General features: G+C 35.5%; 1 protein-coding gene and 1 pseudogene across 3 annotated transcripts in view; one reads left to right on the forward strand and one right to left on the reverse strand.

Moving 5' to 3' along the window:
* The window catches only part of LOC137398717 (transmembrane protein 26-like), a 33,599-nt gene extending 19,852 nt beyond the window's left edge, over positions 1 to 13,747 (reverse strand). For 2 of the 3 annotated variants that reach the window (XM_068084902.1, XM_068084901.1), the window contains exons 1-6: positions 13,624 to 13,747; positions 13,099 to 13,240; positions 10,359 to 10,500; positions 6,899 to 7,030; positions 5,307 to 5,519; positions 50 to 125 (exon numbers count right to left, since the gene is read on the reverse strand). In XM_068084902.1, coding sequence (XP_067941003.1) covers positions 50 to 125; positions 5,307 to 5,519; positions 6,899 to 7,030; positions 10,359 to 10,500; positions 13,099 to 13,240; positions 13,624 to 13,711 — 793 coding nt within the window. In that variant the 5' untranslated portion in view covers positions 13,712 to 13,747. The remainder of the gene's footprint in view (positions 1 to 49; positions 126 to 5,306; positions 5,520 to 6,898; positions 7,031 to 10,358; positions 10,501 to 13,098; positions 13,241 to 13,623) is intronic. The other variant, XM_068084904.1, reaches the window with a different exon arrangement.
* A 3,750-nt stretch (positions 13,748 to 17,497) lies between these two features.
* On the forward strand, positions 17,498 to 21,538 carry LOC137398871 (uncharacterized; annotated as a pseudogene).
* The last annotated feature ends 572 nt before the right edge of the window (positions 21,539 to 22,110 follow it).

The raw sequence follows: 22,110 nt of genomic DNA on the forward strand, positions 1-22,110 counted from the left end.
TAAGTAAGGCAAATAATATTGTACACAACGGGGTGCTGACAGGACTCACCGATAATAGAAATCATTCTGACAGTTATGAATGGAATGTCTTGTAGTCCGAGTTCTATAACAGCTGCTGTCACATCCTGCCAAAGAGTAGAATTACACTATAGAGAGACCAATAGAGTTACACTGTCGAGTAAATCATAGAGCTACACAGTTATACTTTTGAGTAAATCATAGAGCTACAAAGTTACACTTTTAAAGGTTGACTTGTAAGAAAATTCACATTACAGTTATTTGGTATCATAAGATTCACCATGTCTTACTCTGTTGTGTTGTAGGTGCTAAATATGTGAAAAGGTGATTACAAGCTCTTAAAAGCTCAAAAACGAACAATTAATCGCAGCCACACGAGACCGCCCGTAGTTTGGATTCGCTTTCCAAAACGGCTCAAATGTGACGTTGCTGTGGTAGATGGTTTCTGTTTACACTTTCATGCAACTTTATTCGTCGAAACATTTTCACAAATATACTTCACGCATTCAATAAAACTATGTCTATTGTTCTTACGCGTCTGTTTTATTGTCACCGTAATCCAGTCACTTTTAGCAGTGATATCTTATAACTTAACGTAAAATTCATTTAATTTTTTAACCTTACCTCGAAGGAGTACATATCATTGTCTGATAATCAAGACGAGCCTGTTGGTCACCTGTGATAATCGAAAAATGCTGCAAAAATTATTTGCGAAGTATTGGGTCACATGATCAGATTACGACTTGACGATTAGATCAAGCCGAAACAAAACTGTAAAGTAGCGAGCATCTATATTTGATACGGGGTCTTCGGTGAAACCCGAAGTGTTTGTCATAAACTAGTGCTACGATAAGTTTTATATTGAGCTTTTTATTGGCCTTTCAATTCACGTGAGAACATCACGTGACAAGACGATAAATAAATTTCATGACTACGTCAGAGAAATAAAAAGATTCCAATCTACGGCAGCTTTTAGTTTTTGAGCTTTTAAGAGCTTGTAATCACATTTCCACATATTTGGCACCTATAACACAACAGAGTAAGACTTGGTGAATCTTTTGATACCAAATAACTGTAATGTGAATTTTGTTGCAAGTCAACCTTTAAGTAACTCATAGAGCTATACAATAGAGTGACCTAATTAAAGGCTGATAAAGGTATGCACTACTGCACACTGCGTGAACTATTAGAACTATTAGTGCTAGGTTTCCAGTAAAACCTCGTGAGCTATTAGACATCTATGAAAGACAAACAATGTCATCAGTGTCTAGACTCTAGACAATAGCTTAGGTTTATGTTTGTAAGGAACTGCCTGTAGACATCACAAATAAGTTACTAGATATCTAAAACTGCACATCAAAATTACAAGTAGTTATTGTAAGGTCAAGGTTGGTAGCTATAGATTTGCCAAAATACAATCAGCCTGGAGAATTACTACATATATCAAGGTCACCGATGCAGAGAGTGCCCTGCCTCGGTTACCTATTGCTGTATTTTAGACAAAGTTCTATTTTTTGCAAATTGAGTTTTTATTACAAATAAGTTAGAAGAAGGGGATAACAACTCTCGATTACATGTACATAAAAATTAAAGCGGTTTTAAAGAGGCGAAGCTAATAGCTTCTGGTGGACCAGAAGCTAATAGCTTCTGGTGGACCAGAAGCTAATAGCTTCTGGTGGAACAGTAACCTTTTGTTATACACACGCACTTCTATGCAAGAATTGTTATTATTAATTCAACGTATTCAGGATTTTTATTTTGTTTTCTCAATTCGCATTAATTGTATCATTACCAAATCATTTTTTATTGTAGTAGTAGCCAAACCAACTTAATTTAGCTATTACTTGCTAATTATTTCACATTTACATCTTGACCTTTCTATAGTCGTTTATTTTTGTAATTTATTTGACCTGCATGAAACATTTTCCTCACGATATAAAGTTTGAAAGTTATAGTTGCCTGAAAAAGTTTGAAAACCTTTAGAGTTGTTTTTATTTTCTCTTAAATTATTTCAACTACACAAAACCCTTTTCTCATGATATGTAGTTTGAAAGTTAGAATGGCAAATGTTGTTATATGTTAAATACAAATCAATTTTCTGTGCAAAGACTTTTCTATCACTCGGGCAGCGCCTGGCATTCATCTAGTTTTATGTTAATTATGATTAACCTCCTCAAAGAGCAATTCTTAATCTTTCGTCATACTTGCACTTGAACAGCCAGTAAACAAATCAAATTATTGTCAAAAATAAATAATTTGAATAATTATAATTTAAATAAATGGGGGAAAAATTATTCATTATAAATTAAAAATAAAGAAAATTAAAATACATGAATTTCTCTCAAACTCTGGCCCAGTGAACTCCCTCCATAGGTAGCATCATTGTGATAGCTAGCAGTCATCTGTTTTTTGTTATCTCGTTACGTTTTGTGAAGTATAAAAGTGCAAAGTGCTCGTGTCACCCTTCATCATGCCTCTTAAATGCCCTCAACATTGTCACTACATTTTCTATTATGAAATGTTGCATAAGCAACAGTAAAATATCTGGTCAGCAGCATTTGAATGCACCATCATTCAAAAGGTAGACAAGAGGAGGCAAATCCGAAAATGGATTAAACAAATTCAAGTATGAAACATTACTGTTAAAATCAGTACAATTTTCATGTAACTTCTATGAAACCCTATTAATAGCATAAGATTTATATGACTCTATTAGTATATTAAGCCGTGCCTACAACAGTTCTTATTATAGCAAATTATAGCCTCTTGAACCCTCTAAATTGTCTAATAAACGTAAGAAAAAAGGGAAAATGGTTAATGAAAAAGTGACTTTATTAGATGAGTCTGTATTTCACAAATTTTCACTTTTCTCGAGGGGCCGGTTTCAATTAAACACGAAGAATGAGTAACTTCTCTATCTTCTATCTAATGATGCATTGGGAAATGTATTACTTGTCTGAGGATTTTTACAAACTTTGTGTAACATGGCCTAATACTTATCACAAATATCATTCCTATAACAAAAAGAATTTTGGGTGTTCTGTTATCATACCTAATTGTTGAAAAATGTATATAGAAATTAAATTCATGGCATGACACTGTCAATCAATACAATCAATAATTTACCTTTATTTACATTATTCTATCGCAATATTTTGAAAAAACTATGAACAAAATTTCATATCACTCAAATCCTTGGTTTGTTATCATCAAACTTGCGTCGTTGAATTTTTTAATCCTTCTCCTGCGTTATACTGAAGGTGGCTTTCAAATAGAGGTTTTATTTTTATGCTTTTCTGTTCTATAGTGTACCACAATATAACAGCAGTAATGTAAACATCCTGAACTATACAGATGAACACATGCAATGTTATTAGCTGATCCATCAAGGTGACATACAGTGATAATCTGATACACTACAGCACAGGTGTCAATCACATGGCCCGCCACTACAGCACAGGTGTCAATCACATGGCCCGCCACTACAACACAGGTGTCAATCACATGGCCCGCCACTACAACACAGGTGTCAATCACATGGCCCGCCACTACAGCACAGGTGTCAATCACATGGCCCGCCACTACAGCACAGGTGTCAATCACATGGCCCGCCACTACAACACAGGTGTCAATCACATGGCCCGCCACTACAGCACAGGTGTCAATCACATGGCCCGCCACTACAGCACAGGTGTCAATCACATGGCCCGCCACTACAGCACAGGTGTCAATCACATGGCCCGCCACTACAGCACAGGTGTCAATCACATGGCCCGCCACGTGATTCTAAGTCCGCGAGAGCTTAATTACTCATTCGCACAAGAGGAAGTCAACTCCTGTATTTATAACGTTGCTAGGCACCCCAACGCGAGTTATCTTGCCTCTGAAATTTATCTATTCCTTGTATCGTTATTTTTAAATTACATAGGAAGATTTTTGATTAATTAAAAAGAAAATTTTCTGGCTAATCAAACACACGTACAAATATGCCTCAATGATCTCTCTGACAAAAGTTATAACTAAAATACTACACCCACATCGACATCTACCTAAACCGAATATCATCGCGGTCACTCTAAAATTTATCGTTCGCGATCAATTTTTTTTTCAACTCTAGAAGTAAATATGCAGATTCAGAAGGGGTAAGACAGTGAAAGACTGCATAAATCAAAACATTATTTTTAATGTTTCAAAATTTTTAGTAACTTTTAATTTTGTCAATTTGAATTGTTATGCTCGAATAAAAATGCACTTTTTAGGCAGTCATCCGTAGTCAGACTAAGGTTATCATTCAATCTCGATAGGATCATATTGATTCTTAGAGCTGCCTATGAAGTCTGAAAAGTCAAGAACAGAGTTACTGAACATATTTTATTATTTGAAACATGTGTATGGTAGTTTGAGTTATGCTGGCAAGTAGATTTGCTATGCTTTAAAGGATAATACTCGCGAGGAAAAGTTCGAAATTAGAGTTTCGTGATTTTCATTTTCATGTTCATGACCAACTGTATATGTATAAATAATATTCATAGCTTTGTACTGTATGTAATAAATAGGTAATTTTAGTCAAACACTGTATATTTTGCAATTTTTTGGTGCAAGTCTAACTTTGTTTCAGCAGATAGCAAATCATTTTTAGTTTTTTGCTGCTTACATATTGATTATGTGTTGCTACTGCTGCAATTATTTAGTGTTTGCAGGTTTAATGCGTGTATGCAAACAAATTTATGTTCTTAGCAGCTCACAGTTTCTGATTTTACTGAAAGTATCCCCATGTTAATGGGTATTGTGTAATTTTTCTGATTTTTTTCGAAAACAAGTGTTCTGCATGTTTTGCTGTGCAGCTGTTCTGTTTACAACTTCAAGTAATAAAGTCAGAGTTATTTAATATCAAAGATTAGTTTAAGTTATTTTACATAATTCGATTACAATTTGTAACAATTATAAGTTACATCTGGCTCTTTGAGGACTGCCATTACGCTGATGTGGCCCTCGGTAAAAATAAGTTTGACACCCCTTAAGGCCTTAACTACAGTAAGCACCTAATTGTCAATGAGCATTTCAAAATTGGAGGCAATAAATTAGAGTTATCCACCCTTGAAGTTATCTGCCCATGAAATTATGGAAAGTAGTTCACTTGCTAGTCACATTGTTTTGATGGTATTTAGTACAGTATTCTTTTGCAAATATCATAGCTATCCTAAAGAACCAAGATCTGTCGTCATTTGAAACCTCAAGGGACTAACTCGTGGTAAACTATGAACAAAGCTGTATCCACGTTTACCTACCCTGTGCGTGACAAAGGCGATGAATGTGTTGACATTGCGGGCTCTCTTAGTTACGCCCACAGAAGTGAAGATGAGGACGAACTGAAGTAGGCTGATGGTGTAGGCTAAGAGGGTGCCATAAACGAGCTCCGTCTGCTCAAGAATTGCCTTCTCCTTGAATATCTCGAGCAGCTCAAGGATATCAGAGGCATAGGCAAGGTAGACGAATAGGATCTAGAAACAGGTAAGCGGGATCCATCTACTGTTATAATATCATATTCTTGTCCTATTTGAAACAGGTAAGAGGGATCCATCTACTGTTCTAATATCATATTCTTGTCCTATTTGAAACAGGTAAGAGGGATCCATCTACTGTTCTAATATCATATTCTTGTCCTATTTGAAACTTGTCTCCTTTCAATGCTGTATGTTGAAGGCTACTGAAGCTCAGCAACATGTAGTGGTAGTTTGGAAGTGATTGAGAGATCAAATTTGCCTAATTATAGAGAGTAATAAATAGAATAATACTAGCTGTGCTACCCGGCGTTGCCCGGGTAATAAAAAGGTTTGTGGTCAGAAAATTGATTTGTATTTAACAGCATTTGCCATTCTAACTTTCAAACTACATATCATGAGAGAAGTGTTTTGTGTAATTGAAATAAGTTGAAAAAGAAAATAAAAACAACTGTTAAGGTTTTCAAATTTTGTTAAACAACCTTTAAACTTCATATCATGAGGAAAATGTTTCGTGCAAGTCAAATAAATTTTAAAAAATAAAATGACTATAAAAAGGTTTAGATGTAAAAGTGAAATAATTGGCAACTAATAGCTAAATTAAGTCTGTTTTGCTACGATTACAATAAAATATGATTCGGTAATGATACAATTAATATGAACTGAGAAAACAAAATAAAAATCCTGAATATGTAGAACTAATAATAACAATTTTTGCATAGAAGTGTGTGTACAAAAAAGGTTTCTGTTCCACCAGAAGCTATCCATCAAAACTTTGAATACGACAATACGGAGAAAATATAAATGTCTGCGCGAGAAGAATTGGCCTTGACCCCAGATATAGTAATCGAACCTTACGATAAATACTTCTTAACAGGGGCATCGTAACGCATGGCCGCATCGGTAAAATAATCAGCGTGCGCTAGAGCTATAGCTGGAGTGACAGACATACTTTGAGAAATATATGGGCATGTACATAAATAATAATTTGACATCTAGAGTTATTTCATGCCACTAAACATGCGCATTTGCTCTCATTATAAAATTCTTTAAATTAATTGATGCAGTATTTTCTTGGCTTTCAGATAATATAAAATTTACTGCCTTCAAAACACTAGTTCCAGAGATATGAAGTGCAACATGCGTGAATGACGGGACATCACAACCTTGTCTGTCACAGATACCGTAAAACCTCTATTCGACCGCCACCTCCAATTGCCCGCCACTATAAAGGGTGAAAAATAGAGCGCTATGGCATTCAATTAGAGGTTTTACGGTAACCTGTATAAGAGACAATGTCTCAGATTTTGTATTAAACAAAAGACTCACAACCTTTCGCGTTGCACGCAAGAGCCGTGAAGAAGAGGGAGACGACTCACTTGAGAGACCTGTTCGTGACTAAGGTCACCCTTAGGCAGCAGCCATCGACCGAGGATAAGTAGGACCATGAGAGACTGCTCTACTCCATTCACCCACTCACCTGACGAATATGTTATCTTCTGTGTTCGCAACTACAAGAACATGAGTGTTGGTATGAGATCCGACCACTTGTAACCGCTGAAGAATGTTAGAATTCAGATAAAGGCACCGCAATTTCTATCACATATCCTAAATTTTAACTGCGGTAATAGATAACAATAACATGCTGTGGTAATATTATAATAATTATATAAGTATATTATCATTGTATTATTTATATAATAAATTATGTATATTAATATCAATATAATATTATTATACATTATATATATAAAATTATATTAATATAATATTATAATGTATATAATCATATATCTTATCTTAATAATATATTATATATAATATATTATTATGATATATAATATATTATATATAATATATTATATATAATATATTATATATAATAATATATTAATTATATAATTAATTATAATATTAATTATATAGTTAATTATTATAATTCAATAATATTATCGTACTGCGGTAATAATAAAATTACAACCTGATGCCTGCAATCTGAACCTGCTGCTGAGGCTTTTGAGTTAGCTGTAACATATTGCGTTTAGAAAAAAGAAGAGATAGCGAGGAGAGGAGCGAACTTAGAGGAGCTCATGCACTTTCATAATTCAAACAGTCCATATCCAAAATACCTGGCAGCAGCAAACAAGTAATGAGTCAGCAAACAAAGTGAAGAAAACTGTTTTTCAGTTGTTAGAATTTTAAAAAACAAGCTATAACATATTTGCAGAACATTAAATGTACCATAGCAATGTTATTTTCAAACAGAGAACAACTCTTACGACTACAGTAAAGTTCCGGAGTTGTTTTATCTCGCTAGTTTTATGCTAATCAGTGTAAGTGACTACGTAGTCTGATTGCGTGGAATCACAAAGCGCTACAATTTTTCACATTTAGATAAGTATTTTAGTTATTTTCTTTCATGACCTGGTAGATAAACTGCAATATCATAATATTTAATCATAAATTCATGTATAAAGGTCAAACATTTTGAAACAAAAATGTTAAAATTTTAGATTATGTACATAATCAGCGATTCATGTACAAAGGTCAAACCTTTATGCATGAATAGCAAATTTAATTAGTTCCATGACCTTCATGAGCTTCATATGTTAAGACCATCATATGTTGGATCAACTATTACCATAATAATACACTGTAATTCATTTAATTTGTTTCACAGCTGTGAAACCGATGATAATAAAAACTGCAGATATTCACACAGACAAAGTGGTGTAAAACATTTAAAATATAAAACATTTAAAAATTAGTGAACAAATAGTGAATAAAAAGGTTTTTATTGCCACTTCATCTTAGAGAAAGACAGACAGAGAGAAGTGGAGAGAGGGTCTGAGGTAGTGCTGGACACGGATACGAAAACTCGTTGGACTCGCGGGTTTATCTTCTCTCGAGTATCGGGTAATAGAGATTTGACTTTTAAGTTCGAATTTAGGTACACGGATCTGTCGAGTAAAGTAGACAAAAACTCAGTCTATTGCGCCTTACTCTCTAAACACTGTTTAATAACCCGGCTGTTAACCCTTTGAACTCTGGCCTTTTTTGTCATTGCGTGTCAGTAACTCTGGGAACTCTGTCCAACGATCCGAATGTTTAAACATTTATTATATGTATCTGAACGTGCTCATAATACAATGATATATGGTAAAACACGAGTAAAAAAGTCGGACAACCCACAGCAAATGTCATCAAACATAAAAAGCAGTACTTTATCATTATTCAGGCTAAAACTATAAAAGTTTGTAGGATTTTAAAAAACTCGTAAAAACATTTACAATAGCATCGTATCCATTGAGCACATGTTCATCAGTATATTATGACTCAAAATATACTTGAAAATTGTAATTAGTATTATAAAGTTCTTTATTTGCATAACAATCGTTCATGACCTACCAACACACGAGTCGTGTCAATTTTTTAGCGATATCGTTCAAATAAAGTTTGTTATTAAAACGAAGGAAGTAGGTAAAGATATTTGAAAACTGTTACAAATGGGAGTAAAATTTCTGGTCTAATACCTTGTGCAAAAATTAATTTGATTGATTTACGCTATTACTCAAAAATGGCTTTTGTAAACAAAGTCATGTGAATGCCGGAATTCCGGACGATAGAGATTCTGACACACCCTACGCAATGCCTGAAAACTGACAGTTGGGGTTCAAACTTCCAAGGGTTTAGGCTGCGAGCGCGAATATCGGTCATTAGAAAATAATAAAAAACAATAAATAAATTAGGAATAGAATTATAATTGCATTGTAAATTTTTAAATATTTCTGATGTTCGGAAATTTTAGACATAAAAACCGAATCAACAAACCCGATACCCGAAAAACGCGTTGGCCAAGAAGTACTCGTGCCCAGCACTAGTCTGAGGCAGAGGTGGTGAGGTAGATACACATATTACTTACTCTAAATGAAGTTTGAACTAACTTACCTTAAAATACTAAATAGATAAGGTAAATGACTAATAAAAAGGTTTTAGTGTTGCTTGATGTAAAGGGACACACTAACAGCCATGTATCCTCAGTGATGCCTCGGCTTGGATGTTACGGTGCTGGTAGATACACTTATCCAAACTTAGCTATAATTATAGCTAGCAAATTATATAGTTGTTTATTGCATATTTCCTATTTTATTATTTTGAGTTGCATCTTCGGTATCTTTATCGTTACAAAGAACTCTCCGCTTCTCTGAGAAACTTCAAACATAATAAAAATTATTTTGGGCGTTGAGTCCATACTGAATTTTAAAGCAATCACAGGTACAGAATTTATTATGTAAACACTTGAAGGTGAGCTTGCATGAAATTTTAGTATATTTTATCAGAAAGTATCGATATTTTTTTATCATTTGCGATTGTTTTCGACGTTTGAGGTGATGTGACTGACAGGATGTTTCAAGATTAAAATCAACGAAACCTGATCGCAGTTAAAATGCTCTGATCGAGCGAAAGTGTGATTCTGTTGTCTATAATTGCTAACAGACCAGCAGAATAGAGGCCCTGAGGCTTAAAGCATGGCGTGGAAAACAGTGAAAATACGTAGTTGATAATATTTGAAGCAACACCATTGGATAAAGAGCAAAAGAAAGGGCCAATCTAAAGTAGTGATTCATAAGCAAAGATCTTCAAAAATAGAACATAACATAATAAAATAATTTGGCAACTTATATTCTATAATAAATAAATAGAATAAATACTATAATGAATATAACATAGTAATGCAGCAACTTGAAATATTTGTGAAGCGGATATACAATTCTTGATTGTGCCATGAAAACTCTAACGATCAAGGCCCAAGAGCTCATACCTAGCACCCACACTCACCCCTGGTATGTCTATGTTTGTGATAAGAGTGCTAGTTGCATTCTGGGACTGCTCCTTAGCAAGAATATCTAACTTGTTGAGCTCAAGGTACCAGATGCAAGGCACAACACTCAGCAGGTAGAAGAGGAAGGAAGGGCAGTACCTGAGTTGAACAGAATATAGATATATACAACTATCATGTATATGCTGTAGATATGTACAACTATCATATATATATTATAGATATATACAACTATCATATATATACTATAGATATGTACAACTATCATATATATACTGTAGATATATATGTACAGCTAACATATATATACTGTAGATATGTACAACTATAGTGTGAGTAAAGATATATAGTGTGAGTATAGATATACAATGTGAGTATAGATATACGGTGTGAGTATAGATATACGGTGTGAGTAAAGATATATAGTGTGAGTATAGATATACAGTGTGAGTATAGATATACGGCGTGAGTATAGATATACAGCGTGAGTATAAATATACAGTGTGAGTGTATAGATATACAGTGTGAGTGTATAGATATACAGTGTAAGTATAGATATACAGTGTGAATATAGATATACAGGGTGAGTATAGATATACAGTGTGAGTATAGATATACAGTGTGAGTATAGATATACAATGTGAGTATAGATATACAGGGTGAGTATAGATATTTAGTGTGAGTATAGATATACAGTGTGAGTATAGATATACAGTGTGAGTATAGATATACAGTGTGAGTATAGATATATAGTGTGAGTATAGATATACAGGGTGAGTATAGATATACAGTGTGAGTATAGATATACAATGTGAGTATAGATATACAGGGTGAGTATAGATATACAATGTGAGTATAGATATACAATGTGAGTATAGATATACAGTGTGAGTATAAATATACAGGGTGAGTATAGATATACAATGTGAGTATAGATATAGTGTGAGTATAGATATACAGTGTGAGTATAGATATACAATGTGAGTATAGATATACGGCGTGAGTATAGATATACAGCGGGAGTATAAATATACAGTGTGAGTGTATAGATATACAGTGTGAGTGTATAGATATACAGTGTAAGTATAGATATACAGTGTGAATATAGATATACAGGGTGAGTATAGATATACAGTGTGAGTATAGATATACAGTGTGAGTATAGATATACAGTGTGAGTATAGATATACAATGTGAGTATAGATATACAATGTGAGTATAGATATACAGTGTGAGTATAAATATACAGGGTGAGTATAGATATACAATGTGAGTATAGATATAGTGTGAGTATAGATATACAGTGTGAGTATAGATATACAATGTGAGTATAGATATACGGCGTGAGTATAGATATACAGCGTGAGTATAAATATACAGTGTGAGTGTATAGATATACAGTGTGAGTGTATAGATATACAGTGTAAGTATAGATATACAGTGTGAGTATAAATATACAGGGTGAGTATAGATATACAGTGTGAGTATAGATATACAATGTGAGTATAGATATACAATGTGAGTATAGATATACAATGTGAGTATAGATATACAGTGTGAGTATAGATATACAGGGCGAGTATAGATATACAGTGTGAGTATAGCTATACAGTGTGAGTATAGATATACAGGGTGAGTATAGATATACAGTGTGAGTATAGATATATAGTGTGAGTATAGATATATAGTGTGAGTATAGATATACAGTGTGAGTATAGATATACAGTGTGAGTATAGATATACAGTGTGAGTATAGATATATAGCGTGAGTATAGATATATAGCGTGAGTATAGATATACAGTGCGAGTATAGATATACAGTGTGAGTATAGATATACAGTGTGAGTATAGATATACAGGGTGAGTATAGATATATAGTGTGTGTATAGATATACAGGGTGAGTATAGATATAGTGTGAGTATAGATATATAGTGTGAGTATAGATATACAGTGTGAGTATAGATATACAGCGCGAGTATAGATATACAGTGTGAGTATAGATATACAGCGCGAGTATAGATATACAGTGTGAGTATAGATATACAGTGTGAGTATAGATATACAGGGTGAGTATAGATATATAGTGTGTGTATAGATATACAGGGTGAGTATAGATATAGTGTGAGTATAGATATATAGTGTGAGTATAGATATACAGTGCGAGTATAGATATACAGTGTGAGTATAGATATACAGTGTGTGTATAGATATACAGGGTGAGTATAGATATAGTGTGAGTATAGATATATAGTGTGAGTATAGATATACAGTGTGAGTATAGATATACAGCGCGAGTATAGATATACAGTGTGTATAGATATACAGCGTGAGTATAGATATACAGTGTGAGTATAGATATACAGTGTGAGTATAGATATACAGAGTGAGTATAGATATATAGTGTGTGTATAGATATACAGGGTGAGTATAGATATAGTGTGAGTATAGATATATAGTGTGAGTATAGATATACAGCGCGAGTATAGATATACAGTGTGAGTATAGATATACAGTGTGTGTATAGATATACAGGGTGAGTATAGATATAGTGTGAGTATAGATATATAGTGTGAGTATAGATATACAGTGTGAGTATAGATATACAGCGCGAGTATAGATATACAGTGTGAGTATAGATATACAGTGTGAGTATAGATATACAGTGTGAGTATAGATATATGATGCCCTACGATACAATATACTATCCCTTCCTACTTCCTGACAACATGAATGTTTACCATAGTTTCCATTCAGCACCATGCCGCCTCAGCATAACATAGATGACCTCGACCACCAGAGGGATCAGTGTACAGGCCAAGGCCCAGTAGATGTCATTTTCATATATCACAGTCACTCTCCAGACGGCAACACCGGCATGAGCTACAGTTAAATACAATAGACCTCGTACAGGTGCTCAGAGTTCCAGATTTAGTTTATGAAAACACAGAGCATGAAAAAAGTTGGAGGCTATTTAATAAACTACAGTATAGGAAAATAGGATATTGAAATCAATGCCAATAAAATGCATATTAAAGGAAGTACAGACCCACAAAGAGAAGGAAATATTGACCCATGAAAAGAATTAGTGGCACACAAAAGGAAGCAATGACCCACAAAGAGAGAGATACTAACCCATGAAAAAAATAGTTGCACTCAATAGGAAGCACTGACCCATAAAGAGAAAGAGATACTAACTTATGAAAAGAAATAGTGACACACAAAAGGATGTACTGACCCACAAAAAGAGAGAGAGAGATACTAACCCATGAAGAGAAGGCGAGTAAGCAGAGCCTTGAAGATGGAGCAGTACGCCCACATAGGAGACTCATAGCTGTCTATGCCTGTGTCCATATTCAGTATCAGCTTATGTCAGAGATATGAAGGCCTAGAACAACAACCAGACACCATTCTTACTGCACTTATAGAGTACAGCGGAATATTCAGAATGTCAAGCAGAAACAGTAATGACCAGCAGCGGAATGTTTTCATAGCATGGACCTGCGAAGTTGTAAGCCGAAGTGAACTGAAATTTTTTAAACTTTCATAGAGGAGAGCTTAGCCAAGTTTTATGGATTCAGATCCAACAACAGAGGGCATTTCCAAGAGATGTCATAGTACTCTCACAGCAAACGCAGTGGCACAAAGTTAGTGAAACGAAATGGCATCAAATGCGTTTAGATTTTACAGTTTTTATGTTTTGAGGTGGAAGCAACTCCGCAGCCAATCAAAGCATGGAAACGAGTGAATGATGCGGCACAGAATTTTTTCTTAATGAAGAATTCAAATAATATTTAAAACTAATATGCAAGTCCCTGTTTGTTCAGCTGTCTGTGTTGCCTGTTGATAAACTTTACCAGTATAAAATTCTCTTGTTATCTAATTCAAAATTTTATTCAAGCAATGATAAAACAAAGAAAGATTCACACTATAACACTAGATTTTTAGAAATCAACCTACCATTACCATTATTTTATCCTGCTTCAGGTCAAAAAACAATCGAATACAGAGTACCATCACAATGGAACCTCATCGTGCCTTAATGGGTAGAAACTATGCTTTCATTTATTTTGTTTAACTTAATCAATATTATAACTATATCTTTATTTTGTTAAATGATATATTTCTACTAATTGATGAAATAAAATACACACATAAGTTATATAAAAGAGTCATATAATTTTTTTGAATGTAATCAAGCTGAATTATTTACAAAAAAGCAGGAAGGGTAAAACTTGGGAGTTGCTAAACAAGTAGTGAATAGGAGAGATTAGTCAACTAACCTTGTTGGGAGAGAAGTGACGAGACTAGTGTTGGCATTAATGCTTCCCCATTCTCTGTGACATGTCACGACGCTCGTCATAATGTCAAAATCTTTTCTACTGTCCTTGAACAAGCCCTCCATTGTCGATATTTGCAGACTGTAGAATTAAAGGGAATACATGAGTAGTATTTTATTAGTATTCAACCTACAGTATAAGTAGCTTCCTCCGAAAATTGAGCAAACGATTTTCTGCTGGTCTTCCAGTTATTGCAAACTAAACTCAGTTTTAGCTTTGGTGATACTTTCATTTTTTTAATTTTCCTATTTTTAATTTTAATATCTATATAAATCTTAATGTCCGTCGCTCGGTATTACTAGATTATACCAAACAAAATCTATTCATTCCTAGATTTTAATAGCTATTATAATCTAGAAAATAAAGATCCGCTTCATGCTGGATTTGATCTTGATACCTCTCATTCACCAGGCAATAATCTAACCAATTGAGCTAGCGAGATGCAATGGATTCAATAGGCGATATGAGTCGTTATGTCGATTAAAATACACACAGCAACTCTGTGTTATGCCCAACATTACTAAAGCTTGCTCTCACGGCTCTTCTTTCTAAGTTTAGCAATATACTAGCTTACTCAAATTAGCCATTGTGCAATGTGCCTTGTCATTGTCTTGCCTTGTGTCATTGTCAAATGTGCCTGGCCAATGGCAAGTGGCAGGCAACTACATTACTTGCCACACTGTTTACAAGCTGTTTTTAATACCCGTGCAATGCCGGCAATTTACTAGCATAATGTGAAATGGGGTGATTTTAGACATTTATTAACCCCCTGAACAGTGGGAAAGTACTCAATCTCACATACACCATTTTATGATTAATTCTTCCACAATGTATACAGTATACTATATACTTTGGTATATAGTATATATACTACATACCAAAGTATATAGTATATATACTACATACTTTGGTATATAGTATATATATATACTATATATATATACTATATGTATATACTATATGTATATAGTATATATACTATATACTTTGTATGTATATATATTGTATGTATACACTAATATATACATATATTGGTATATACCATCAGAATTGTATCTCGTTGCCCAGAGTGTCTGATGAGTGCTAAATATTTTAACATCTTTTTAGCTTGAAACTCTAAGTTATACAGTTATTATCAAAATTTACACTGCTCTTTTATTATCTATTTTATATAAGTTTTTTTTGAATAAAAGTTTTTTATGGCAATAAAAGTTTTTTTGAATAAAAGTTTTTTTTTGACAATAAAAAGTTTTAAAAATTTTTTTTTCCTTCTCAGCACCTTCTTGCTAGACGAATTCGCATATTTTTCTAAAGACTCGACACAAAAATTTTTGCTCTTTTCAATCATTTCTTGTTTCAATACCAAGGGAAGTTATTCTATTTTCAAAAGTATTCCACCTTTTACACCACTACTACTTTCATTAGTTTAAAAAAAATGAAATTCAGGATTTAAAAAATATATATTCAGTAAGAAATACTGCTTAAAGGGTTAATTTTGTCAGATTTTAAATTATTTTATCAGAAAGTATAGATATTTCTCTATCATTTGAGATTTTGTATGTTGTTTTAGGTGATCTAACTTCCAGGATGTTGAAACATGCCATGTTTCAGCATTCCTACTTTGTATGACAAACCAGTGATAACCGCGGTGTTTTTATCCAAGTTGGAAAAAATTCAAGGAGAAACAGTGAGAGTGGTAGCAAGAAAAGCAGACCTACTTCATAAAAAGCACTGGTAATTGTGGTCTGGCTTAAACAGTTGAGATGTTAACATATTTCTTATCAAAAAAGAGGATATGGCATCTAATTTTGGAGTTGTGTGACTAACAGATATTCCAATGTTGCCACCAAACTTAACGACTCAATTGTGGTTAAATGTGACTCTCCATACGCTAAAAACCTCTTTAGACATTTTACTCATTGGAATCTAATTGAAGTTGTACCAAGACTTTCAGTATGGACATACGCAATTTTTTATGTGATCTATTGATATTGATCTATTCTCTTCGACATCTCAAAACAGTGTGACATAATGCTATAACTTTATTTTGTAACTAGAATGTATGTGTCAACATATATACTTATAGATAGCGGTGAACCATCAAATCGTATGTTAGTATGCTGAATTTTAAACGACGTGTGAGAAATACTAACATAAATAGCAATTACATAAACTGTGTAAGTAATAGTCTTCAGGCATGTAGTGCATGCCTTATTGTGCACAGGGGAAGGCAACCTTCAATGTGAATCATATTGACCCCCAGTATCAATCATCCCAGAGAGAATACCAAAAAACTCCTGGAACAATTATTTACTTGGCTTTTATATTTAGCCTAGAATGAATGATACTGCTTCTAGGCATGACCCCATTCATCCTTAAAAATCATTGATGTTTGTTCTAGGTGAGCTGGGCATTTTTTGCGTCAGTGTTCATTTCGATCGCCACTATTTACAGTGTAGTGTAGAAACTAATATGCCTCATGTTCAATTAAGTTTTTAATGAACGTATACAGGGTCATTCTTTGCTGTAACAGAAAAAAACGAAAACCTAGTTTTTAGTACTTTAGTTAGAGGTGTTTCATCTATCATTTTACGTTTAGCCTATCTGTATTTGTTCACGCCTTCACATGACTAATGTATCACATCACATGTTAAATATGGTTGGAATTTCAACTCATTTAGTGCATTTATCCATAGACAGATCAATGGTTATGTGGGGTAGACTGAGCAGATCACAAACTCAATACGTGCTGTTGAGTGATCAACATAATGCGCATTGGGAGGGAGGAGATGACTGGACGATGACTGGAAGAGACTCGACAGAACTTCAGACGAAAATTGAGAACAACTGCCAACAGATACAAACTTGGATGGATCGTTGGAACCTACTCATCAACTATCAGAAAACTGAGATTGTGGTATTCAAAGGAAATATCACATCCCCAATTATAAATACTAACACCATAAAAATTTCTAACTGCTCTAAGGTCCTTGGTATAACCATAGATGAAAACCAGGCCTTTGAGAAACAATACAGCATGAGTACCAAATGTCTCACTCAACGTATGGATATGCTGAAACCCTTCATCTACGCTGGGCTTAACCCAGAAACCTCAAGAAGAATCCTTGCACATGTTATCATGCCAAAAGCACTCTATGGTGCCTCTCTATAGGATCACAAGACTAAGATCTCCTTGCACAGTCCTATTAAATTGCTCCTCGGAGCTCACTACAAACATCCCGGCGAATCACTACATTTACTGGCGAACATCCCACCTATAAACCTTCTATACAGCGAGGAGCGATTACAACTTACCAGAGGATTGGTAAAAACTAACAATCTATCCATGCTCTCTGAGACACCTTGTAGCACACTCACCCTTAAACTCATGTTCGACATAAGGAATCTGGTCCATCGGACAACTAAACTTACAGAATTGAAACCACAAGATCTTTCAAGAAGCAAGATCAACGACTACATTCACAATGAATGGATACGGCAATGGAATGCACAGCTCACGAATGGTATGTGCCCATATGGCCTACTCCCTACTCTGACTCTGGAACATTTGTCCCACCTGTTATATATGCGTCTATGCACGATATAGGTTCTAGGGTTACGAGTGACTCGCTAGAACCGTAACCAAGATTAGGACGTCACGTGGATCCCACAACAAATATGTTGGGATCGCAGACGAGAACGCTAGCATTGAAATTTCATCTTACTGGTAAGTGGCCAGTAGGAATATAACATGGCATCATAGGCAAACTTCGTTTGCGGGAACGGCGAATTCAGTGCAAAGTGATAGTGATTGAAAGCGTTTAATACTCGAATCGTCACGTGGACATTCGAAAGTGGTGTAAGGAAAAGTGACAGTGTTAAGTGTTTAATATTCGAATAGTTGTGTTGACATTCAAAAATGGTATAAAGACAAGTGTTCAGTGATTGTGTTACAGGAGTTAATTACCTATTCGTTTCAGGAAAAGCGAGGGTAAGTGTTTGTATACTTTTGTGTGGTGATCATGGTAGAGGCGCTCTATTTATTTTAACGATGGCTACATTCAGGTTCAATGTTAATGACTTTCGTAGGTTAGTGATTAACCCTAGTGATGTAGCCGATTCATATAAATTTTGGCTATCAGAATTTAATTTACGTGTAGAACTTGCCACTCGGCAAATGGGTAAGGCGGAAGGAGGTCAGGTTAACTTTTGCAGTCGCATTAAACTGCTCGCGCTATTTAATGCTATAGGTAAGGCTGGTCGCGAGGCTTTATTTATGGTGGAGAGAAAACAGTATACGTTAGGGTTATGAAATTTGTTACTTGTTCTCAAACATGTGACGAAAATGAAAGGGATTATATGTTAAGGGTTGAGAAACTCAGCAGGAATTTAAACTTTGGTGGTGATGATAACAGGAAAGATCTTGCTCTTGCGATTAATGGACTTAGAGAGTCAACGCTACGTAGGCAATTGATGCAGGAAAGGGAATTAAATTGGGCAAGGTTATCTAACATTCTCAGAGCTAGACAACTTGCTCGAGATTCGGAAGCGGTAATAAAAGATGCTAAAGCTAGTGGCACTGAGGTTTCAGAAGTAGCGGCCATTGTTTCTAGGCAATTTAAAAATAAAACTAGAAGCACTGGTCGTTACACTATTGAAGGTGTAAAAGTTCATAGAATTTCTAGGAAGGAGTGTAAGGACTATTATGATAATAGGTCCATGAATAGGTACTCGAAGGTTAGATCTTCAGGTCATGAGTTTACGAGGCATGAATGTAGAAGCCGACGTAGAAACTCTAGTCGGTCTTCTAGGGGTGATAGAGATAATTGGCGTACTAGATCTAAAGGTTACCTTTCACCTAAGAGTGATAAATGTTACAACTGTGGTAGTCGGCAGCACCGGCTTCGTGGTTGTCCTGATGCTAAGTGCATTACTTGCAATAGGCAAGGCCAAACTAGTATTGACTGTGCTAGGAATGGTTTTGAGGACTCTTGGAGACAAGATCCTAACAGGTATCGCTATGATAGAAGTAGCAGTAGCGGAAGTGACAGGAATATGGACAGAGGTTCAGGTAGAAGAGACAGAAACTACACATGTTCCCGCCATCTTAGTAAGAGTGTAAGGCTTTCTTCATCTGGTCCTAAACGACTAGATGATAAGATAGTAAGAACTTTGAAGGTAAATGATATTGAGGTTGATTTTGTGCTTGACACAGGGGCTGAAGTTGCAGGAATTACCGAAAAAATGGCCAACAGGTAAGATTTACAGTTAAGAGCACCATCAACTGTTTTGAGTGCGATAGACGGTTCCGAGTTAAAGGTAGTGGGTAAAGCAGGGGGTTCAGTTGAGAAGTAGACACAGGTCTATGGTCACTGAGGTTCATGTTATAAAAGGATTGAGCAAAAACTTTTTGGGCATATATGAGTTTAGGTAGCTAAAATTAGTACCTGTTTTAAATGCATTGTGTATGGTTTCAAGTTGTACAAAGTCTTAAGCCAGTTACATCGTTGCCTCCTAAACCTATTACCGCTGGTCTATGTTGGCATCTTTCAGATGATTACAAGTTGGAAAACTTGACAAATCAATCTGATAAAAAAAGGGTAAAGGTCCCAGAGATGGGAAAGATAAAGTTCTGGAAGATGTTAGGCTACCTGCTATCCAGGCTAAGGTAAAGTCACCTACAGACAACCAGCTGTCTGTCGGTGGGGAGGCTTTTTTGGCTCCTGACACCTCAAATCAGGGAGGTGAAGAAGATGCTGTCTAGGCAGCAACCCGTACTAGCCATGCCGAAACAGGTGACATGGTAGCCCAAGGAAGGACCTCTTGGGCTGAAGGGATGGAGACACAGGCCAGGATAGAAGGTACGCCACTCTCTGAGGAGGAGTTCAGGATCCATCCTCTGTATGGCTCGGATGCCTAGTCAAGGCACGGGAGCAGGTAAAAACATTGGCAGGTATGTACTTGGAATTCGCAGGTTCGAGCCCAAGATAACAGGTTAGGCTAGCGAGAGCTGCAATGACCCGAAGGGTAAGTATGGGAAGAGGAAGACCCAACCCATACAGGTAAGGCCAATTTCAATTTTAGTACAAGGTTGACATCTGGTCCACAGGCTAGCTCTATGCTCATGTGTGTTTACCAGGCTTCCATATAACACCTTTGGTAAGCTTGCTAACTTAACCCGCTCCCATTGTGACTAACACTTGGCGAGCTTATGATAACTGCAGGCCTTACTAGTGTGCTAGCAGATAGTATACATGCGTGTCAGACACAGCATCTGAAGCTTGTTGCTTCTTAACATGATTCCTGGTGGTGGCCAGACCTATGTTAGAACCCCATGGTTACCGTGTCTAGGTTCAGGGCCCAAAGAAAAAAAGGGGGCATGTTATATATGTGTCTATGCATGTTATAGGTTCCAGGGTTACGAGTGACTCACTAGAACCTTAACCAAGATTAGGACGTCACGTGGCGTAAAAGGGAGATTCCACGACATATATATTGGGATCGCAGACGAGAACGCTAGCATTAAAATTTCATCTTACTGGTAAGTGACCAGTAGGAATATAACACCACCACCCACTGCCATTTAATGGCGACAGAAAGGATGTTGGGGCACTTTGTGACCTACTAACTGTCTGGTCATAGCAGGCTCATTTCCTTCCAATACAGGTTAAATCTAACATACACTCCAATATGCACCTGTTTGATAGAAGAAGAAACAGCGAATCACTACATGAACCTCTGTGCAGACAATGATGTCGCCAGAACCCATACTAACCCCTCGATAGAAAACTGGAAATCAGTCATCTCATTCCTTAATCTCACGAAAAGACTGATGTTCTAACAATACTAAATCCAGATTATAGAATATAAACCTAAAAAATTGCCAATCTAATACTCATACAATCTTTATTTTCAAGTATCATTCTGAATATATTATGGGGGTCCTACCACACAAAGCTGTCGTCAGAATAGTCACTTTTAAAATCACTGTCGTCACTTTTAAAATCACTGTCGTCACTTTTAAAATCACTGTCACCTTTTTCAAATTGGTAACCAAAACAACCTCTTTCTTCACATTCGTTATTTTAATACAAATATCTATACTGGTGGCACTGGGTTGCGTTAAAAATCTGAAACTCGCTAGGTTTGAACTTCTGCTAACCAAAAGCATGGCTCAACCAGCGACCTTCACAAACATATTAGTGATGTTTGGGAGCGTTGCTGATTACTCCGCGAAGAGTGACAGCCGTCTTAGGTTTTTAGAGCTATATTTCTTGTACGGAAAATAGACCGAGATTGCCTTTAATAATCACTGTCAGTCACAGACTTGGAAACGGATTTGCTGTCAATGTCGTGGCATTTCATTGCTTTAATTATTTGGCAGTCTATAAATGCTGGGCCAGATGCTTCAAA

This window comes from Watersipora subatra, chromosome 6, assembly GCF_963576615.1.
Source record: "Watersipora subatra chromosome 6, tzWatSuba1.1, whole genome shotgun sequence".
NCBI lineage: Eukaryota > Metazoa > Bryozoa > Gymnolaemata > Cheilostomatida > Watersiporidae > Watersipora > Watersipora subatra.